Source organism: Amyelois transitella, chromosome 12, assembly GCF_032362555.1.
Source record: "Amyelois transitella isolate CPQ chromosome 12, ilAmyTran1.1, whole genome shotgun sequence".
Lineage (NCBI taxonomy): Eukaryota > Metazoa > Arthropoda > Insecta > Lepidoptera > Pyralidae > Amyelois > Amyelois transitella.
The window spans coordinates 3,223,532-3,247,499 of record NC_083515.1 but is presented as its reverse complement, the minus strand read 5'-3'; the positions used below and the strand labels follow the sequence as shown (position 1 = coordinate 3,247,499).

The window sequence follows — 23,968 nt, the reverse complement described above, 5'->3', positions numbered from 1 at the left end:
TTGGTTCGGTGCGTAGGTCCAATAGGAAATTGGCGGAAGCGGAATTGAACTACCTTTTGAATGATTTGTCTTATCAATACTTCCTGTGCCTCTCTCAGTAGTGGAAAATTTAAGAACGTATTACCGCGTTTGCGCTTTACCGCCCCGTTGTTTAATCTGATCCCGGGAAATACATTGATCGCGTGATTAAAATAAAAATGTCGAACTAAAACACTGCAGTAAATATTGAATGACTGCAGTGAGTTCTGTTTGGTTGGAGTTTATTTAGAATACCTACAATATTTCGTATGATCATGTTAAAAGTTTATTAACGCGGGGAAATGAAATCATTACAAATGATTTCGAAACATAGCAATGAAATGGACACCGGCTCTATCGAAACGAACTATGTTTATTTATTTCATATTATTGTTTCTATTATATTTATTCTATGCACTGAATTCTTGTTTAGTTGACGAAAGGAAGGTAGGTACTTAATAAACTTATTTTATTATTTTAGTCCGTAAGTGTAATAAATTAATTATTAGATAGATTAGCTATATTTAGCAAATTTATTAAAATTAAAAACAGTTGCTTTATTATTTTGTAAATAAAGCTTATAGTTTGTTGACGCAGATAAACTTGACCTTCTACCCAATATCAACCAACGCGGGTTAGTTTATTTGCCACTTGTATGTTCACAATCTCGTAATTTTATATCTGGATTTGCCAATGTTTACTACGTAATTATCTATTTGTTGATGATTTCAGTTCGCGCTCAAATATCAGTTTTTACGAAGACACATATCGCATTACAAGAGTGCTACTGCTCATTTCGCCTCTTATCTAGGATTTAGTTGGGGTGAGAGCGAATACAGGAATTTACAAGATGTAGCCACGAAGAGGCTGCCGGACGCATTGGTCATAGGCGTTAAGAAGTGCGGAACTAGGGCCCTCTTAGAATTTCTAAGGTAAGAATTATACCAAAGAAACCGGAATAAATTCAGATCTATATGGAACCACGTTTATGTTCGTAGCTCGTTTACGTGTCCCATTTCTTGGCAAACTTCCGTTTTTTCATACATATATCACGTCTTTATACCTTCCGGGGTAGATAGAGCCACAAGTGTACCGAAAACAGCCTTTTCCTAAAAAACAGAAACCCTTTCTCATTTCATAAAATGTTTATCTAAAATAAGATAGTAGATTTTTAAACCTAGGTATTTATGAATATACTTTAACATATAGGTAGGTATACTGTATTTTTTATTCCGTAAAGTGTTCGAAATATACCTAATTTTTACTATAAACCATATTATTTTATGTTTCAGACTTCATCCTGATGTTAGGGCTGCAGGATCAGAAGTTCACTTTTTCGATAAATATTACCACAAGGGTTTCGAATGGTACAGGTATGTTAGTGAAAAATTATTGTTTTTCCAACTTTTTCACATAAAATTGTCACTGCGGCAAAAATCGAACTTTTTAAAACAAAAATGAAGATTATTAAAAAAAAATGCTTTTGTTTGGTTATGGGGAAGACAGAGCCCATATTTATAACAAAGTTTATTTATTTCCCTCGATTGACTAAGTATTTAATCTGCGCGGGATAGGTAGTATTTTTTTTTTCTTAGCGCACACTAGGTAGTTCTTCTTAGCTACCAGGGTCAAGAACATTAATGTATTTCCTCATTTTCTCCCTTTTATGCTAAAATCATGTGTGCCGTTTGGTTCTCGCCACCAGTACAAAAAAGAATAGGACCACTCCATCTCTTTCCTATGTATGTCGTAAAAGGCGACTAAGGGATATCTTACAAACTTGGGATTCTTTTTTTAGGCGATGGACTAGCAACCTGTCACTATTTGAATCTCAATTCTATCATTAAACCAAATAGCTGAGCGTGGCCTATCTGTCGTTTCAAGACTGTTGGCTCTGTATAGACGTGACCGTATGTATGTATACTTGTGCCTTTTAACAGGCTTTTGTTTTACATACTTATTGCTTTAGTATTTATATAATTCTGTGTTCCCACTTTCCAGGGACAAAATGCCCCCGACCCTTGCCGGTCAGATCACGATGGAGAAGACGCCATCTTACTGGGTGACGAGGTCAGCGCCCCGCCGCGTGTTCGCCATGAACCCGGCGGTCAAACTGCTGGCCGTGGTCAGAGACCCGGTCACAAGGGCGATCAGTGACTACACGCAATCAGCTAGGTAAGTTTTTAAAGTTTTTTTTTTGTTTTTTTTTTTAAATCTTTTTTTAAATAAGGGACTTTTGTTTTAAAGACATATCAGTCCCATTGTAACGGACAGTCTTAAATTTAACACAAGGTGCTAATAGAGTCGTAAATTATATTACATACAGGTTTGTGTGGATTATTATCAAAAGTATAAATAGATGCTATCTCAACACTACAGTCCTCAAAGGTCCTTTCAGTTATACACGAGCCGACATCTGGCTTGAAGCTTTGCACAGGAACCTCGTATAGAATTGTAGTTTGATTTTAACCTAAATCAAAATGCAGTGCACTCTGTACATAAATCTATTTAAAATTGCCATACAATAAAAAAAATAATAAATACCTACTCGGTTCTAACAACTCAGTATGAGTTTGTTCCGGTGGCCGTAGAAACAGCCGGTCCATGGTGTCCTCAGGCGAGGCTCTTTATTGGTGAGATAGGACGGCGTTTAAGGGCACGTGGTTATAACTACCGCTCGGGATGGTACCTGGTGCAAAGGCTCTCCATAGCTATCCATAGAGGGAATGCGGCAAGTTTAATGGGTACTTTTGAGCCGGGTGCAGTCCGGGGTGGTATTTTTGATTAAATGTATTTGTTTGTTTGGTGATTGTTTCTATTTTGTATTACCTTGATGTTGACGAAGCTGTTGTGAATATTTTGTAATATTTTGATAAATAAATCCATTTAACTACATAAAAAAAATATATTATTTTTTATTATTTGAATTTCATAGAGGTAGGTCAATTAATCACAACAATGTATTCTCTCGTCCACATTTCTATTCTAAGTTCGAATAATTGTGACGTTGACGTTGTTGAAGAAAATGCTGCAGAGCAGTTTGTTAAAGCTTCTTCTGCACTGACGCTTTGGAAATGGCAGTAAACTAAGTTTTAAGTAATGTATTTGACGTCAACCAATGTTTTGAAACCAAAAGATATGACAATTATAAAGTGATATGAAGTGTCCCATAATACTTATTGAATAATTTATTTTTAAAATTTTGAGCTTCTAACTTCACGATACTAAGAAACTGATATTTTAACGCGAACTGAAATCACCAACAAATAGGCAATTTCGTAGTACACATTGGCAAATAAACTAACCCGCGTTGGTTGATATTGGGTAGAAGGTCAAGTTTATCTGCGTCAACAAACTAAGCTTTATTTACAAAATAATAAAGCAACATAGGGTAAAGTCAGGATAGATGCCTCACTTTTTGAAATTGTCTTGTTATTTCAAATCTAATAAAATATCGTTTCAAAATACTTTCAATATTACTTATTTGGTCTTTTTTCTTACATTACGGCTTATTTTAGATGGCCTAGAAATCACTGGTTGGGCAAAAAATGAGTTTCTGCAGACCCATTTTTTGAGGATAGGTGCCTACCCTATATGGATACATGCCCCGCCATGAAAATATTAAGGAGGTTAGATGCCCATGATGTGGGATAGATGCCGTATGGAATAAAAAATAGAAATATGCATGATTAAAATTTGTTTTATTGAGGCATATCAATCAACATGTTATGTAAATTATCTTCAAGTAAAATAATCATAAAGAATGAACAATTTTTAATAGTAAGTAATAAAAGTTTAAAAATCAACATGTACTCAGAATCTCTCTTTTCCACATCTTGAGCAATAATTTGTGTATGGTGTGCAGGTTACATGCAACCACTTCTGTCATGAAATGCACTGAATCCAATCGGATTTCGATTTTGTATTTTCATAGCTGTCAAAGCATTCTATGCAATTATTATCATCTGTATGTTTAGAGCTACCGTGCTTTTCTCTCTTATTTTTCTTCACAGACAAATCTTTACATTTCTCTTCTATCATTTTAGAGTAAGTAGCTGGTTTATCTTCAGTTTTGCTATTTGAACTTAAAATGATATGCCTTTACGTGAACTTTTTATTTCGTTTCAATCTTCAAAGCTTTTTTGTTTGTCTTTGTTAGTTTTCTTAACAGGTAAACCTTTGGTTTTCTTTCCTTTCGTTTTACAATTAATTAGTGGATAATCTCCACCATCACTACTTGAATTATAAATACTTTGTCTTTTTTGAGCTCCTCTTCCTTTACTTACTTTAACTTAATTATAATTTTCTTTCTCACTAAAATCAGTCTCACTGTAGTCATCTTTATAATAAGTATTTCTCCTTTTTCTTTTATAAACTCTCTTAACTCGCTCTTTATCTTTGGTTTCTTTGTTTGCCTCCTTTAATTTTCCTTTTTCTTTAGTATCAGTCTTGTTTTAATTAGTTTTTACTTTCTTTTCAGTTTTATTCTTTTTTTTTATCTAACATAGTTTGTATTTGTAATTTTTTTCATTCAGCAATATGTATAGTTCTTTTTTTTATTTTTTTCTTCTGTATTAAGAATATCTGCAGATTGTTTTACCCTTTTAGACATTGTTAAAGGAATTTGTGGTATTGGTGATGCTTCGACCAAAAATTTTGAAGGTGTTTCTTTTTCTTGTATGCTAGGTATCTAAAAACTAATGCAAGAAAAATTATAAAACATAGAAAATATATTAATTTATAATGTATAAAGATATGAGGGATAGACACTGTTAGGGGCACCTATACCGCGAAAAATCAAGGCAACTATCCTTTTTGATATGGATAGATGCCCTTATATATTTTTAATAAAATAAACACAAAACAACAACTATCTTAATATGGATGTGTAATTTAATAACCTGTGTACTGGTATAACAAAAATTATATGGAACTAATTAGTACTTGTAAAGTTATGAAGCTGTAAATACTTACATAAATAAAGTCCGAGCTGTTTGACACGTTAGCTGCGGAGATTATTGCACACACGAGCGAAATACGTCCACTTTCAGCGACGCACTTGCAGGGATTGAGGTGTGCGGAGACTTCGCTCCCGTTTTAACTTATTAAAACGTAGGTAGCTATTTGGGAAATATGAGTTCTAGAAAACGAGGCACCTATCCCACTGCGGCATCTATCCTGACTTTACCCTATAAGATAACCATCCATGATCTATGTATTATGAAATTAAATAATCAGCAAAATTTTTGATTTATTTACAGCAAAAGACCCAGCCTACCAAGATTCGAAGATTTAGCGCTCGTGAACAGCACAGTCGGTTGGGACGGAGTTCCGTGGTCGGTAGTCAACGCATCATGGCCGCCGGTCAGGCTCGGAGTGTACTGCAGACCTTTGAGGCGATGGCTGAGAAGATTCCCAAGATCCAGGCTTCTACTGATCAATGGCGAGAGGCTGATCACTGATCCAGCGGCGGAAATGAAGAGGGTTCAGGTATTATTTACTTGGTCATGATTAAAGATCGGAATAGGTAGATTGAATTGGGGTCAATGAACTGAAACATATATATTAATATGGACATGCTTCCGCCCGGGATTGCGGGATTTGTAAATTATTAAGATTTTTTCCAGAATGAACAAGTGGGATGAAGAATATATTATTGGTAGCTGTTTTCCCCCGACTTCGTTCACGTAAATTGTAGTCCTATGTTACCCGCGGACAATGTAGTTTACTGTAAGTGTAAGTACTGAAATGGAATCCCGGAAAAGAGGCTTATCCATGTTATGCTTTCTATGGTAATTCATGATGCAAGTACATAAAATCAATCTACCTATTCCGATCTCTGGTCATGATCGAAATGTCCTCCAGTCTGACATTTTGCCCAAACAATACTCGCCGTTGTCTTACAAGTCTCCCACTCGAAGAAGTGCGTCGATCATCAGTGTAACCAATGATACAACGTTGGAGATACTAATTTAGGGGAATGTTATCAGTATTGGATGAGCTTCTTTTAGCTTGAAGTGTAGTGCAGACTTTAGAGGCGATGGATGAAGAGGTTCCCAAGGTTAAGGCTACAATTGATCAATGGAGAGCTGCTGGATCTAGCGGCGGAAATGAAGAGGGTTCACGTAATTTACTCTTCTACTCATCTTCACTGGGCGGTAGTAGATGGGTAATGGATTTCCTTTTAATAGAAGAAGGGCATTCAGCAGATTCCCATTAAATAGTAAAGGATGTTCTGCAGATTCTTATTTTGATTAATGGTTAAAGGCTTGTCACTGTGCCACTGGTTTCTGGAGTTCAAGAACCCTAGTTATGAAGAAAAGTTATTATTTAAGCATACTATTTACATGTTTTAAAATATGTAAATCATGGTCACGTCTTTTAGGGGACATTATTAGATTTTTTATCACCTCTATGCAAAGTACTTTATATTTCAGGATTTCCTAGGCCTAAAGAGGGTGATCACCGAGAAGAATTTCTATTTTAACTCGACGAAAGGATTCCCTTGCCTCCTCAAATCCGAGGTACATTCCACTCCGCACTGCCTCGGGAAGACCAAAGGCAGGAATCACCCACATATCGACCCCGTCGCCATTGAGAGACTAAGGGATTTCTACAGGCCATTCAATGAACGGTTTTATCAATTGTCCGGTATCAATTTTGGCTGGCCTTAGTCTGTATTTTAAGTTCTAAGTTTTGTCTGAGAGTCAACAAGGTCCATAAATATCGGAATAGGTATAGGACTATGATTTTTATTGGTATACTATTTGTGAGTACCTAGCCTATTTTGTCTTAAGCGTGCAAACTCTTTATGGCACAAAAGAAACATGACACAATACAGTTCCTTGAATTAAAAAATATGTAGGTACTTCTGCATAGGAAGACCACTTTTTTCATAGCTATATTTTTTTCTGAATGTCCCAGCTTCCTGAGTGAAGAATTGCGAATATAACAAGAGACTTTTAGTCTTTAACTTATAAAAGGATTAAAAAGGAAAACGTGGTGGACATATTAACAAAATATCGTGAAAAAATGGTGACACCTTATTTTTTGTGTAAAACTAGGTAACATTGGTAATCAATGCATATCGACGTAAGTTTGTAGGGATTTAAGGCGGACGAAGTCGCGGGAACAAGCTAGATTAGTGATAAAGGTAACTATAATAAGTTACTAATTTAACGTAGGCGCTTTCCAGTTCCTAGGCGATTGAGCATTCCTCATAAGTGTTCCATTTATATCATTTTTAAGATTTTTCGACTACCTACATAATTTATACGATTATGGACTTATTCATTTAAGTAATAGAGTACAATTGCTAGGTTCATAATTTTGGTAGCTTTTAACGTATATACAGTCCGTATCAGAAGGATAATTTAGTAAATAGCTGCGTTTTGGTCTGCTGTTGAAAATGTAGCCAATGTTTGAACAATGTAATTTAATCTGCTAAATATAAGTATATTAAGTATATTAAAAATAATCGTGAACTCGAGCGGTTGATTGTATTAAGTCCCAATTGGGTCAAGCATTTTTTTTTTAATAAGTCACCTTCTGTAAGTATTTTTCAATTTTATATATATTAGAATATTTATTTTAACATATTTTTTATCATCTTAGATTTTCTTTTCTGTGATACTCACTTACTACACTATAGGTACTTGAAACAAAAAATATAGATTTTTTGTGAAAGAAACCGAGTTCAAATTTTTTTTGTTAAATATCCTTGTATAAAATTCTAATTAATTTCAATTTTTTTCTTGATTCGAATTCGATTTTACATTAATTTATATTGTTAAAATGTCGATATAATATTCAAATTCAATGTCATATAGGTATGTAATTATTTAATACATTGTAAATTTTGATTAAGAAAAACCGTAATAAGGCGATTTAATTGACAACAATACGATATTTTATTGTTACCTTAGTACTTACGTACTATACCTATTTATCACATAGGTCTGTCACTATTAGGTTCATTTTGGCAAATGAATACATAAGTAAATATTATTTTTATTTTTTAAGTTTTATTTCCAACCCAAAACGGAAATGTTATTTGTAAAAACAATGCGAATGTTGTCAAATTAATTCAAGATATAAATAAAACGATGGTTGTGTTAAGTAAACGAAAAATGAAGTAACGTTGAGTGAGGATATAATATAAGTGTTAAGTTAATAATGCCGGTAAATAAGTAATATTAGAAGGATTGTAACTTTTTTTTAACTAAAGCTAGGACGGTAATTATCCAACATGAGTAGAGCCCTTTGGTAGCGTGAATTGCGAGCCCTCTTCACTCTATTCCCAAACGTAACCCCTATCTTTTTTCTTTGTAATTATCTTTCTACAACTCAGAGCTAAAGTCGTCAATAACCCCGCAAATAGTCACAATTGGTTACCAATATACGCCACTGCAGGGCGCCACATTTTCTTTTTGTCATAATCAATCTGTTGTACTGCTAATCTATGTAATTTTAAGACATGTGGTGTCGGTATAAATAACAAAGTATCCGTGTAATTTTCACTATAATTTCTAATATTATCATATAGAGGTATATAAATATGGAACACATTTTAATAATATTCTTGAATTAAAAATGATGAACTAAATAATTACCTATGTACCTACTGAATTTATTTCTTTATAAGTCTTTCGTTTTTTTCCATTTATTTTTTTCATCTAGACTTTTTTTCCAGCCATTACCGCAAACCATCAAATGAGGTTCCATTTTCTTTTTAAAATGATGACACTTGAATTGTACTCAATTTCCTAGCTATAGTTACCAAAACTGCTACATACTTTTGCTTTCGCAATATAGGTGATAATGTTCCTAGGCATGATATAAATAGACTTTATCAAATATAATTTAACATATCAGAGAGTTCAGACTTGAAAATAAATAAGTTGAACTGAAATGGCGGTGGCAAGCCAAACGTTTGTGAAATTTCTCACTGAACGGAAAATGTTCCACGGAAGAGATATGTATGTAATGTGCGTAAGGAATCTTATTAAAAATCAACTTACACACAGAGTTAGTCAAGGCTGGAATTTTCAGACATAAAATCCGATGCCATAATATCGTTTCTCATAAAATTTATAGTAGCACAATATGTAGATTTAATTTTAAGTAGATAGTTAAATTCGCACTATGCCATCCATTTATCACGTGCCACGTAGTCGCTTAGTAAGATATCAGCTTTAAATACCTTTTGTAATAACAATTTATTGTTAAATAAATTTTAATCGGTAAAATTTGTTTCATTTTCATTGTTCTGATGATGCAAATTCATTCCATCGTTATAGTGTGAATGGGTTTAGGTTTCGAATCGGGGTTAATAATTTTTTTAAGATATATTTTCGATTGTAACATGTGTGCATTAGTACATATTATAGTCCCCTTATCTGTCGGTTGGTATGCGTTAATCTCAGAAAGTTGTGGACGGATTTTGTTCCTGTTTGATATGTTGGAAAAAGAGGTTTTCCAAGCAAGCTTTATATCTATAAATTCTACCCGTGCGAAGTCGGGGCAGGTAGCTAGTACTGAATGAACTGAAACTAAATATTTTCTATTTATAAAACACCAATATATTACACATAATACAAATTTCATTCACGTGGATTCTTCCTCAGCTATATACATAGGTAACTTTACAGGATTTATTTGTAGATAGGACACAGATGCGCCTACAATCGCGAATACTATAGGCACGTCGCCATGTCGGGCGTGAAGTGCGGCCACGTCTGGCCCGGGAGGGAATTCTGATGATTGCCTGAAAATATAATAAAAATATTGATTATTCTACGTACATACATATAGTCACGACTATATCTCTCGCGGGCAAGTCAGAGCAAACTGTTTTGAAAACCTGAAAGGCCACGTCAGGTGTATGGCTTTAAGATGGAATTGAGATTCAAATAGTGACATGATGCAAGTCCATCATCTACAAGGGAAATCCCAAGTTTATAAGCTTATCCCTAAGTTGGCTTTTATGACATCCATGGGAAAGATATGGAGTGATTTTATTCTAAAGTGCCGGAAACCATGCAGCAGAATTCTGTATCTTACATAGAGAAAAAAATAAGCAGTCGGGCAAATTGATGTTAAAACTATCCAACGGTTAGGCTTTCCTGCAAGGTTGAGGAGTATGGGAGAAGCTTATTCATTCTTAACTTACCATTCCAGGATCTAGGACTAATGATAAGAGGGTGTAGTGTCAAATTTATAATAAAAAAATAATAATTATGGAACACTTACTTTATACAAATGATTCTAAAATGAGGTTTAGGTAAATTGCTTTTCTTAAAATGTTTAACATCTTTGTTGTACACATCAAAGTCTATTCTAAGACTTGTTTCTGGATTAACATCACTGTTATTAGATATTATACTCAATTTATTTAGCACAGAAGACATGTCCTTGCAATCTTCTGGTTTGATAATAGAGTTCCAATCAGGGCTGTTTTCCATCACATGTTCATCATTAAATAGAGCAGCTGCGTATTCCATATTTTCCAGAAAAGATATTTTAACATCTAACCAATTTGCAAACTTGCAAATCTGAGTTTTGACGAAGTCATATAAAAAAGTTTGTTTATTAGCTTCGATTATTCGGGCAAGCATTAAACTTTTAGGCACAACTTCAGCTCTACCGAAATCGTCGCTTTTTGGCAGCCAACTTTTGAATGACCTTTTCATTTCTTCGCTATATCCTTTCTCTTCTTTATTTTCACTTTCTTCATTTGCAATTTCTTCAATTTCTTTGCTACAACAAGCTATTTGCCTACTTTTCTCAGCAAGGTTCTTGAGTAAATTGAAAGGATTCCTAACCTTCTTTCTAACTTTTTTTGTGTCTTTCTTAACTTCGGCTTCTTTTATAACACAGTCTGAATCCGAACTCGAATCTAGAACTATGTGCCGACGATCCACAACTTCATAACTTTCATTTATATTAATATCTGCGTTATAAGAGTCGTTAAATGTTCTGACCACTTTTGATAATGCTCTTCTATGTTGTGGTGTAGCTGACTCTTTATCTTCAAGTTCCTTTAATTTAGTAGCCATCTGTTGAATACTACTAAAGTTTTCTTCAAATGAATCACTTTCTTCTCTTCTTGGTATTTTTACAGCTATTTCATCGTCATCAAGTGTGATTGTTTCAACAATGTTCTCATTATCGTCAATTTCAAAATCATCAGTGAGACGAATTCTGGTTTGATATCTTCCATTGTAAATTCTAATCAGATTTTGTAGGAACTCCACTATACCAATATTGATACTTTCTCGGATCAATCTTTTTGTTTTAATATTCGCTGCCAAGTTCTTTATTGTATTCAAACGTAAAATTTGTTCTCCATCTCTTGTACGTTTGCGAGAAGAACTAGAGTTGTTTGTGGTAAAATCTGTGTTATTATCAGGCCTTGTGTTTGCAGAACTGTTAGAGGGTCTAGCGTAATTAAAATTCCTAGGAAAGAAGTGAAATCTAGGTCTGAAATTTGTGAATTGCCTAGGAAAAAACTGAAACCTAGTTGCGAAAAACGTGTTCCTTATAAACGGCCTTTGGGTAAAAATGTTATAAGAAAAAGAGTTCCAATTGGTTCGTGGCCTCCAAAACTGGAATTGATTAAAGAAAGGTTGGCGAATAAAACGATCATGAGAATTGTAATATTGATTATTGCTTTGCTGAGTTGAAAGCGTGCTTTCTACTCTATACCCTGTTCTATCATTAGCAGCAAATGTATTAGTATCTGATTGTGACGAACTTTTATTTCTTGTTCTCACATTATTTAAGTTGATTTCATAACTAGCGTACCTAGGATTAACTCCATCTGGCAAATGTTCTGTTGGCACTATGACTGTTACAGTTTCTTTTTGTACTAATTCAGGAATGCTTTCGAAATATTTGTGGATGTCTTTTGGGCTCTGACTCTTAAGTTTGCGCTTTTGTAAAAAAAATATTTTACTATTAATTTTGTTAACTTCTTTGTTATTTTTGGCATTATTTGTTAGACTAGTGTTTGCAGTATTTTCTGAGTCATGTACTGTTTCTTTATGACTATTGGAGTTAATTGCATTATTTACATTGTTTGATGCAGGTGTGTTTTCATCTGAAAATTAAGAATTGTTATAATTAAGACTACACAATGGCTCAAACTAAGCAAAGAGAGTTCTGGTGCAAGAGTTTCTTTCATTAGAAACCTCGCTTTGTTGGTTGTTGAAGAGTAACATGGTGCATATTTCAAGATATCAATTGAATTCTAACGTACTTACATAACCTTAACGTTTCTAGATATATGTCATTATTTTGTGGTAACACTAAGCATGATTATAACTCATCACTAGACAATAACTACTCACCACAATTTACAATCTTGTCACTATCAGTTTCCATAGACTCATTCTGTGCCATAATTTGAATCTCATTATCTGAAATCAGTTATGAAAAAGATAAATCTTCACCTTATAATTTTTGGTAGCATATAACTACAAGATAACAATTGTGAAGTTTAGTACTACTTTACTAGTTTAGTACTAGTATTTACTAGTTAATCTCATCATCCTCCTGGTGTTATTCTTGGTCACATTTTCACCTCTCTCGAGTCTGCGACTGTGACCACGATTTGTGGTAAGGCTAGTCAGATTTTTACACCCATCTGACCTCTGTAATCTTTTCAGGGGAAACAAACTCATATTGAATCATTGTTACACATCAAGTTGCTTGACCATGTAGGTTTGTTGATGTTTTATGCTTTTTCAATTAAATACCTAGACTGTTCAACCAACAAACTCTCATTGATGACGATGACATTAACTTTTAACTATATAAGCAATCAAAGAATTATCAACTTAATACAACTTACCCTTAACTATTGCCAGATCATTTGCCTCAAAAATTATATTTTCAGCTGCAGTCTCTTCCATATTTTCATCATGAGGAACTTCACTCTCTTTAAAAACTACATCATCACTTTTAACATCAGTAGTAGCATTTTCTAAATCAAAATCGTTTTGCTTATTATTTACAATAACTTCATCAGAATTGTCAGATACAATTTTTGCTTCAGTATTTACTTTAGATTTATCATTATCATTGTTAATGACATTAACTTTGACTTTTTCAAGTGTATCTAAATTTGTTTCATTTCCTGTCTTAGGTTCAATAAATCTAAATATTTTATATCCTAATCTACTTAGAGAGGCATATACTTTGTATTGCAAGATGGACACTTGGCCACGAAGAAGTAAAGAATAAGCTTGCTGCAGGGACACTGTGACATCATTGAACTGAAGATGTAGGCAGTTCTGAAAAAAAGAGTAAAGAAAATGCTAGCACATCAAGTTTTGAGTAAAAGAATTTGTTAAAGGTTTTAGAAGTAAACTATAGGCTGATACAGCCCAAGTATATATATACTCATATACCAATGCTATGCGCTTGGGCACAGACTATATCACTAACAATATTTAAAGTCTCTTCATTGTCATTTAATCACATTTCCAATAGTAACACAACAATACTAGTCTTGTGTCCAAAGTTCTTACAGTTAAAAAGCAAGTTCCTGCTGAAAGTGAAATTGTACAGCGTACACACAAAGACATGGGAAAGTCATACAATAATTAAAACTTGGATTGTCTTAATAAACATTAACTTCATCAGTGGGATTATTCACAAAGTTTGAAAAGGCGCAAAAAAATAATATATTTATTAGGTAACTGCAGCAATTGTTTACAGATATCTTGACATCTCTCAAACATATGTCTTATATTTCTATCTCCTAGGTAAACCAAAGCAAAAGAGAGTGAGAAGATAAGACGTATCAAAGTAAGAGATATCACAGTTTCTAGATGAACCCATGGAATAAAGTATATGGTCACTTACCACTTCCATCAAGTACAGTGCTTCTTCAGGATTCAAGTATAGCACTTTACCGCTGTGGTGGCCCAGGTACTGCCAGTACCCACCGGTTTGCTTTGTCACCTCTGCTAGCATGAGGTCTTCCCGCCATATGGCGTGGCTTAGGGTACCCCTGTAATGTTTGTTTCAATCTTAAATAAGTGTTTATATTTATCCCTCTCTTCTCTCTCTTAGGATTTCAGTCTCATAATATATGGTGTTTATTATATGAAAAAGGGAATGACTGACGATTCCGCAATTTTAATTTACTTATACTAATTAAATAAGGGATGATTTACCATTTTTCTATCCTTTCTACTTCTATAAGTTGTTTTCTGGCATCTAATGCAGATTGTATTTGTTTTTGCTCTAACCAAGACCCGTTTGGCGTGACATCTTTGAGACCGATTTCTGGCAGAGAGACAATGGCTTTTGTCGCTCCTTTGTTGACTATTTCTTCTCCACTAAAAATATTAAGCTGAGAGTTAGGTAGGTGATCATAAATTTCATTATTTATCAGTCTAAATTTAATTTCAATGTTCGTGTTATAATTCACAAAATACCTACGATAGTAGTCTGGGTTTATTCATGATAAACTACGGTGGTAATGTTTTTACTTAATTTTAACGCAGAAGCAAAATAAGAAACATATTTATTTCAGAAATTTACAAAATTAAATCCTGAAAACACAAAAACGAGACAAGTTACGGAATGACATTGCTGTACTGACAGCACAATCTGTCAACGTGTCAACTGTCAAGATTTGACAACGACAGATTTTGTTATAATTGTGCTTCAGCTTTAGACAAAGGAACCTTTTGTGCTTTACTTTGTCCCTCCAAATTTTTCTTTCTCGCGGCGTTGGTCCCGTTTCCATCCTCACAGACTGACAGACAGACAGAAGCCCGGGGTGCACCCTTGAACAAGATCATGAATTGGATGTGTAAGAATTTTTACACAAATCGATTTTTTTTTTCTGAAACGTTGCTAATTTTTTTGTTAGTTTCTCATTATTATTATATTTAAGTTAGATGCTATATAAAAATAAATAGAATAGTCGCAAAAACATTCTTTTTCTAGAATTATGCCCGTGGCTTCACATCTGCGGGTATGCTGTTTCCTATATTTCTGAAGATCTAGTTTATCTTTGTGCCAAATTTCATTAAAACTGGTCCAGTAGATGAGTATTTATCAAGTTTATTTGATAAAAAACTTAGCTTTTCAAAGTTCAAATGCCTAGTGTATGCGTGTCGCGTTGTTCCCAGCTCTTTAGAATAGGACCACTCCATCTCTTTCCCATGAATGTCGTAAAAGGCGATGAATGTGTGTGTCAGCTGTTTCTTGCTGTTTCTTTTCTTCTCTTCCTACGCAGATTTTTAAAGACAATTAAGGGAAAGGCGTTCCCAAGAAAACTAGGGATTCTTATTTTAGGCGAAAGGACAGCAAAAGCATCCTGTAATTGAATTTTAATTCTATCAGCTGACCGTGGCTCAACAGTCTTGAAAATAAAGTGGTTGTCCACCGACAGTTAGTTGTCCGTGCTAAGAGAATGAAGTTAATTTTGCGTCTTAATTATTGCAAATTTCCATTCTGGTCTGGCAAGTAATAGAAAAAGAACGTGTGTGCCAGATGCTTCGTTTTCTGTGCAAATTGTAATGGTCAATCAAGGGATTGGCTAATAAACTTGGTATTCTCCTTAGCAGCAGTGAACAAGCATACAATGATGGTATTAAGATTCAAATAAGACCTTGGCTGTCATTATTGGAATCTTCATTCCATCATTGGGCCATACAGCTGAACGTGGCCTTTCAGTCTTTTCAAGACTTTTGACTCTGGCTGTGTCTACCCCGTAAGAGATATTGACGTGATTTTATGCATGTATGAAAATTTTCCCTATGATTAGAGTAATGAGTAAAATTTTTTTTGCGAGTTATTTAGACTTATATACACTTAGACACATACTACATCACATCTTTATTCCACACACGGGATAGACAGAGTGGAAAGTCTCGAAAAAACTCAATGAGGGAATTGAGATTCAAATACTGACAGGTTGCACGCCCATTGCTTACGAGTAACACTCTAAGTTTATAAGCCTTTCGTTTGATTTACACTTACAATACACTGGAGAAAAGAAGCATGCAAGCTTTACTATCGCTATTAATGTGCGTATATCCTTAGTCGCCTTCTACGACATTTATGGGTCAAGAGAAGAAAAGTGCTCCTTTACTTCATGCAACCTTACTTTAACTAATTTAGAAATAAGTTTTTTTTTTTAATTTAGTCAAATACTGTTGAACTTAAGTCAAATTAAATCAAAAAAAGTAACTTTCCATGACACTTCGATGACAACATAGTTGTTTTCGTTTTAATAATTTCAATAGTTACCTAGTCATATCACCCATTTCATTTTACCTCATTTGTAGAGCATAATGTTTTGCAAAAGCCGTTTCATCGCCCCAATTGTTTTGTATGGTTGCGTCGTCCTATGTCGCCGACAATTCAATTGAAAACTGTTCGCGCTGAAAACAAACAAGACGTGATTGCGTTTCCCGATCCACTCTGTGGTTAAACCAAATCTATTTACTCTCATCTTTGGCGCGACATGAGCTAAGTACAGAAGCAATTAAACGTGCAACACGACTTTTGCTAGCGGCGGGGTAACCCCACTCGTAGAGTCAAGTTCGACAACTTTTCAATTCGTCTGCGTAATAATCGTAGCGTAAGCTACAAAGTTGTAGTCTCGTAGTAGAGCAGTTACGCGGCGACGTAGCACGTCCGTAGCATGCCTGACGGGTATCGATTAGTCCTACGGAGTTTCCCGAAGAATACCGAGGCGTCCCGAACGCGCCCGGCTTCGCCCGAGCCGCGTCCATACATAGCGGAAGTAATGAAATGTACAGAAAGATATGAACCGGAAAAATTGTCGCTCTCCTTTTTCTTCGCCTCGCGTCTTATCCCGGTCCCTAAAAAGGATCCTTTGTCGGTTTTGCTTTTCAGCGCATTTTTCCTTCGGATAACTAATGGTTGTTGTATGCAAGTTGACGTTTCACTTGCTGAAAAGCGAATATATAAAACCGCGATGAAATTCAACTTTTTAATCAAATATTAATAGAGTGACTAATGGTAATTTACAAGAGCCTCTTATATTGGCGACAAAGAGGAAGTTACCCTTCTAGGGGAAGCCCTTACTTTTTAATGGAAAAATGTCATTAAAGTTTAAGTTAATTGGCTTTACGCCGTAAGAGCGTTCTCAGGGATGTCACGGGAAAGTTGTGAAGGCGGGCGTAGGCAGTGAGGGTTGAAGGAGATTTAGTGTATTGTTACGCGAGTTCATATGACTGTCTCTCACTGGCCGTCTCCCTATTGTATAGTCGTAAGTTAAGCCACGCCAAAGTCGGTCGTTATACATTTCAAGAGTAAGTAAGTCATATTTTAAAACATTTGGAATATCAAATATAAATCGAACGGTGTCTGTTTTCGCCGCTCGCGACCGAAGGGGGCGAGGGCAGGGCGCCACCCCCGTACGTACAATGTTATTTATGGTATATTTTGACGTGCCCGTTCGCTGCTAACTTCAAGCCGCGTAGGATAATGGGGTGATGGATAGTGTTATCGGTCGGTATTCATGGGGAACCGTGTTCAAATCGCGCTTTTATTATTGCCGTGTGTTGTGGAAAACCCAATAACCTTACCGATTTACATAAAACGGTGTTCTTTCAGTGATTTTGTGGATCGAGCCTGCCGGCGTTCGCCTCAATGCGGATTTTCGTCCTCAATGAACTGAATTGGATCGTGTATTTTTTTATGTGCTCGGAAAATTGCAAGCTTGGAGTTTCGGAGTGATGTGATTTTCTAGGTTTAGTAAGTTTTTTTCAATTAGTGAATACAGCAAAGCAAGCTTTTGGAACGACAGGTCAATTAAGATAAAAGGTAAGTGGTAATACAAAACTATTACTAAATGTTACATTATAAGGAGTTAAATCAACTGGTGAATTTTATTATACTACAATTTAGAAAATTTTATTTCAGCTATTTAAAAGTTCGTTGTATCAATTAAATATTCCGCATTTGTTTACACCATAAGTAGGAAGTAGATTCCAATAAATTCGCATGAAAACCAAAACACGACTACGAATTAAGTACAGCGCCATCTAGATTACAATTTGAACAAATCTGTTAGTTCCATTTCTTGCCGCTACACTAGCGCCAAAGTGTCAGCCGGCGACACGCCTGCAGTCACGCGGCGTTGACGCGCGTCGCAACATGGTTGCGTGGGTGTAGATCGCTTTGTGATCAACAATTTACTGTGTTTTCATTCTTATCAAATCAAATTCTGTGTTGGCAGTATTGTGATTTATCGGCGAGGCGCCACGTTCCGTTTCGCCGACGGTTAACAAGTGTGCTTTGATGAATAAATGAGAGTGTTTCGTCTGTGTATGTGTTTTGTTGTTGCCGCGTACAAGCACAGGATTTTGGCCGTGCAGTGAAGGTCTAGGGCCAGTATGAGAAAAATTAACGGTGAGGAACATATATCAAAATGTGAATTGAGAATGTGGAGCATTTTGCATGAATTTGCTGCATGACCAGATCGCTTGCCTACTAACATAGAGATAAGATTTAAGAAAACAGTCGCTCGGCTGTGAAAGATAACGACTATTTACTCAGAGAGATCACTGTTTGAGGCTCTTAAAACGATAACACTGATAGCCCTCTCTTAACTTTGGCAACATTTGCAAATTTAATAATAAGAGTGTACTTGGGGTCATGTAGAGCTCTTTTAAAAGGGGGACAATAACGCGTTGAATACTATATTTACAAGCGCATAAATTGTTGTAACACTACATAGCTTTTGTACAGACTGTAATGAATAACATTTAAAATTTGTCTAGAGAGATTCAAAAGTCAAAGAGAAAAGAAAGCCATTTTCTATAAAAATACCCCCAACCAAAGAGAACAATTGATTGAAATCGAGGATGATCCGACATAAATGATCTATAAACGTAATCCGACAATGTTTGATGGCCGCCGGTCGTCACCAAGGCGTCTGATTATAAAACCGGCAGTACTCTCCTCGAGGCCAATTCATACGAAGCATACTTAACTTAGACCAAATCAGAATATGATAGCTGTAATTTCAGTCCTAATTAAGAAGCAACTGAATATTATACTGTTACTTTGTAGTTACCTACTTAATAGGTAGAGCCTAATTGCTTTTTAACATATTAGTAGTGGAATTAATAATTAATGACATAGAGATTTTTATATTGTAAGGTCTATTATAAAAAATATATTATTAACAATAACTTTTGCTTCCGTGTTATCTTAGTGGATTTGTTCATCAATCACGTAAGAATGTTAAAATTTCTCAACAAAAATATCTCGGTCAAGCCGAGGTTAATGGCATAGATAAAGTTACCTGATAAGTGTCGCACCACCCACCCCAACCATAATCCCGAAAGTATGTAATCTTTTATAATCTCTGCCTCTAACATTTCCTTGGCATGGAGCATGTGACACGCTGGGAGGCCCACGAGGCAGTTTCTTCAAGATTTATTGTTTAATTATTGCGACAGACACATCGCAGTATATCTATTTGTTTTAATAACATGCTCGACAGAAGATAAATTCAGAGTACTTGGCGATTCGTGTCGCATTTACTTACTCACAGAGGCATCAATTTCTTCTTAATTTTTCAAGTAAATCGCCGTTGTATAGTGAAATGGGAATGAGAAACTTACGGCAGTTTTACGACCTGGAAGAATGATAGAATGGTGCGGTGGGGTTATTGTCCGCAGCTTAGTTAAAATGCTTGCATGGTGCGGTAGAAAATCAAATAAACAGACGCTTTCATCTTGGTTATCGACGATGCACTCTGTAGCCTTGCACTCCGCTGTGTACTTCGTTCAATCAACAACCATCACTCAGACAGATGAGGGTCTCGACTTCATAACTATTCACTTCTGTTAATTTATGTGTACAATAACAGTTAACCGCAAAATCTCGTGGTAAATAAGATTATATGATTTGAATCGAATGTGCTTATAACATTCTGATGACAATTAATTTGTGAAGCCGCATTTTGTTTGCAATAATCGTGTAGCTTCCCAAACAATTTGAGATCACGAAATCTCATGAAACTTTAAAACTCGTCTTCTTCGTCGTTCTTAAAGAATTTTAATTAACTAAGTTTTAAGTTGGTTCTGTAGCAGTTGCTTGGTTCTTTACGTTAGCTCAGGTTTACTTTGTATATCCATATATTTGTTATTCATTAAGCGAAACAATTTCTTACAATCATACGTCTAATATCCGATAATGTCTCTACTGATTTTACCAGTGGTTCGGAACATCTCTCCAATATTGACAATGAGCGGTAGTTTAGACGATACTACGTGCGCCGCGAGCTGATGAGCAGCCTACGTGACTCCTAGTTCATTGCTCCAGTTTTTTGCCACTTGATCTTGTGAATGAGTTTGCAGACCTTGGCTCAAGACAAGGATCTTAGGCAGGATTTACGGTCGCAAAAACACTTTACGCGTGCCTGGCCACAGATCGCTCATAATGAACTCTCTGCTTGGCTAGTGTAATATCTTAAAATTTATGATTGTTTATTGACAGAGTAAATACTTATCTTTCCGTACTAATAACTACGACCTGGGAATAACTAAATTACTGTTAATTACCCGACTTGATCTGCCAAGTTTTTCATCTATGATTCATAAACATTCTAGACTAGGTATACCTACGAGTACAACGAAAGCTACTTGTTTATAAAAATTGAATGTTAATAAAAATTCATTCATCAAAAACTGAAGTTACAGCTGTACCTATTGATTTATTATTTATTTAAGTAAACCAAACTAATCGTACTTCAGTATATCTGGATGCACTCCGATAACTTTCAACAAAGGCTCATGCCTTCAGAAGCAAGAGAAAGTACATCTAGATCATCACACTGATGAATTGCCTCATTATCAGCTTCTGTCAACAACTGAAAGAGACAAACTACCGAGATGGAGAATATCAACCTATCTGTTGTTGCTGTCGTTGATAGTCAATTACTTTTATCGGCAAATCTGGTGGCAGTTCGAATAATAATAGTTTTTTTACGGTCCTAAAGATTAGGACCACTCCATTCATCAACTTCATTTCCTTCCGTGGATGTCGAAAAGAAAACATAGCAAAAAAAAACAGATAGACGCAGAAAAACAGTGTGAGACAGCGGTTTCTTTTACCGCGTAGATTGTTGAAGTAAATCAAAACTATTGATAAAGCAAATCCTTGGCCTTTATTATTCTTATTATGGCTAACTAGCTGACCCGCGCAACTTCGTTTGCGTGTATCCCGCTACTTCGACAAATACAGTCAACGCACCAACACATATTGGATACTAATTTTCAATTCACAATAACTTCTCTATCCCGAGCCTGACTGAGGCTTTCCTCACGTTCCGTTAACGATTCTTCATCTCTTGCTGAACGTGTTCTTCTGGCATTCACTGTACTACGACCTATGTTAGAACGTCCACGTCTTCTAGGCATGACTATATTTAATTATTACACACACATTATGACACTAACTCCCATATTATTCGCATGTGCCTCAGTAAAAAAATATCTAAATATGTACTTAGAAACAAAAGAAAGATACCTATCCTATTATCTTACCTTAAATTACGATTTTTTTTTTAATTATTTCCCTAATATTAAATTGACCTAACTTTAAATTTTAACCAAAATCTTAATAGAAAATATCAATCCATAAATTACTGTTTTATATTTTAAAAAACTAATCTTACTAATAAGTGCGATTTAATACTAACCTTAGAATACAATACCTACTATTATCATACAATTATTGTGGTCGCGCTGAAAAGCACGTTTTATTTTTCTCAAAGAGCTGCGATAAATAAACGCGTCCGATCGCTTCCAATTTCAAAGTGCTAATGGGGAGCCGCTGTAATTTTTTTTTTTTTTTTTTTGACTATGAGAACATAGTTTGCCTGAGGGGCATTTACTATTACAGCGGGACGTTTTTAGGCGAGGGCTTGACGCTCCTCCTAACAGCCTTTAAAGGGGGGGAGCCGCTGCCGCCGACGCGCTATTTATAGGGACGCTGCCCCCGCCGCCGCGGCCGGCCCGTACCGTGCCGCAATACTAATATCGTGATATCTCCTAAACTATATGTCTAAATAACACACTGTAAACTGCAAAAATAATCTAAATTAAATGCTCATGATGATGAACTTACTTATTTTGATAAGGATATATGTATTATTGGTTATATCACCAGTTAAACATCACCCAACGAATTAAATGTTTTTTTAATACAGAAAAGTAGTTTTTGTGACTTAAATAAAAAAGCTGGATATATGTCATCGCGGACTTTTTTGTAGAACTAATAAAGACCAATGTTTTTGCTATACATTGTTCTTACTTGTATCCAACGGTATAAGCGGCGCACGCACAAATGCAATCTTCAATTAGATTTTTTTTCTGACTTCTTGGACATAAATCGCTATAACTCAGCTAATATAGTTTCAATGTATTTCAATTATATATAAAAACCTGTCGGAGAAAATACTCTTTCTATTAGTGAAAACCGCATCAAAATCCGTTGCGTAGTTTTAAAGTTTTATGCATACGAAGGGACTACAGACAAAATGGGCGACTTTGTTTTATACTATGTAGTGAAGCTCTATCTTTCGGAATTGTTAACAACAACGTGATATGTATATGAATGTGTATACAATTCTGCGGTAGACCTATTAGTTATTACGCAGTCATCAATTTCAATGGATCATAAATCAGAATCAATGAGTAGTATTAAAAATAGCTGCGCCATCGTATTGAATGTTGATTTTCAATACGTTACATTAGCAGTAGTTGCGGTGTCGTTGTGCGTGATTCTCATGTTGATTGAAATCGCGCGTCTGTCACAAATTGTCGCTCCAGTTCGCATGTGACGGGAATATATCTGTTGTCGATAGTTACACAAATAGATGAACTCTTTCGCATTTATCGATATGATATGTATTAGCGATCAGCATAAATGTGAAGACGGACATCATCGTGAATAAAATTGATGCTCTTGTCATGTAACGATGATCCCTTGCCAGTTTGCGGAATATAGACTTGAGGCGTCTTTACAGACCAGGATTCATCAGCAACAGTGAGGAGAATGATGACGAGGAAATTAAAAAAACCAAATATGATGAAGAAGAAGTATGATGAATAGAAGTAGCAAATGATTTTACAGATGGTAGTCAGAAATTAGTTTAGAATTCAAACCAAACTTTAAGAATTGCAATTTTGTTTAATATTTGATTAGTGGATTTAGTTATACAATTTCATCTCAGAACAATACAGACTCAAATTAAAAAAACAATATTTAAAATTTAAAAAGGTTAATTATCTATATATATAATACGGGAATGGGATAAAATAATGATTACCCAACATAATTTTATCCCGTAAAGTACTTCTGGATGTCAATACCAACACCAAGTAAGTAATACGTTGGTATGAAAACTAGTTTACAGTTTTCATCCAACATATAACCGACCCCTATAAAACGCGCGATCCGTTGATTGCTCGAATTCTCCCAACAGAAGCTTTGTGCGTTAATGAAGATAACATCATTTATATTCTCAATCCAAAGAGCAGGTAAACGAGTCTACTTGGCCGTTTACCTCCAGAGCGCCGTGTGATATATTCAAGGCCCATTTAAATATTCCCAGGGGTGATAAGGGGAAGGGATGCGTGCCGCTTAATCAAGTAACGTGATCCATTTATAAGGAGCACTCTTGATATGGCGTTGGTTGAACTTTGGAATATTGTAAGCTCATTTGGGGTCGGGATTGGTACGGATACGGAAGCTGCATTAGCGGATAAACAGATTTTGGGATGGCAGTTGATCCACAAGAGATTAATAGTTAGTTTCAATTGAAGATTTTGAAGCTTTGGATGTTAGGTGAAATGAGGTTAGGTAATTTAAAAAAAAAGATATATATTATATCTTCATCGCTTAGAAAATATGTATAAATAAGATACTGCGAAAAACGCCA

The 23,968-nt window shown here is 35.2% G+C and overlaps 3 protein-coding genes across 5 annotated transcripts in view; 2 read left to right on the top strand and 1 right to left on the bottom strand.

Moving 5' to 3' along the window:
- Positions 1-30: 30 nt before the first annotated feature.
- On the top strand, positions 31-7,458 carry LOC106142632 (heparan sulfate glucosamine 3-O-sulfotransferase 3A1). The gene is made up of 6 exons (XM_013344469.2): positions 31-465; positions 751-950; positions 1,311-1,391; positions 2,020-2,193; positions 5,280-5,508; positions 6,456-7,458. The coding sequence occupies exons 1-6, from the start codon at positions 355-357 to the stop codon at positions 6,690-6,692; spliced, it is 1,032 nt and encodes a 343-aa protein (XP_013199923.2). The 5' UTR covers positions 31-354; the 3' UTR covers positions 6,693-7,458.
- A 2,140-nt stretch (positions 7,459-9,598) lies between these two features.
- Positions 9,599-14,616, bottom strand: LOC106142147 (probable serine/threonine-protein kinase DDB_G0286465). 2 transcript variants are annotated; one of them, XM_013343795.2, is made up of 7 exons: positions 14,470-14,616; positions 14,202-14,366; positions 13,888-14,035; positions 12,872-13,313; positions 12,369-12,437; positions 10,270-12,118; positions 9,599-9,784 (listed from the first exon to the last, which is right to left on the bottom strand). In XM_013343795.2, the coding sequence occupies exons 1-7, from the start codon at positions 14,490-14,492 to the stop codon at positions 9,625-9,627; spliced, it is 2,856 nt and encodes a 951-aa protein (XP_013199249.2). In that variant the 5' UTR covers positions 14,493-14,616; the 3' UTR covers positions 9,599-9,624. The 2 variants fall into 2 exon arrangements, with proteins under 2 accessions (XP_013199249.2, XP_060802978.1); XM_060946995.1 differs by having other exon boundaries at positions 14,466-14,603.
- Positions 14,617-18,135: 3,519 nt separating this feature from the next.
- LOC106142488 (caskin-2) overlaps positions 18,136-23,968 on the top strand; it is a 232,426-nt gene continuing 226,593 nt past the window's right edge. For both annotated transcript variants that reach the window (XM_060946792.1, XM_060946793.1), the window contains exon 1: positions 18,136-18,423. In XM_060946792.1, the coding sequence (XP_060802775.1) occupies positions 18,408-18,423 (16 nt within the window). In that variant the 5' untranslated portion in view covers positions 18,136-18,407. The remainder of the gene's footprint in view (positions 18,424-23,968) is intronic.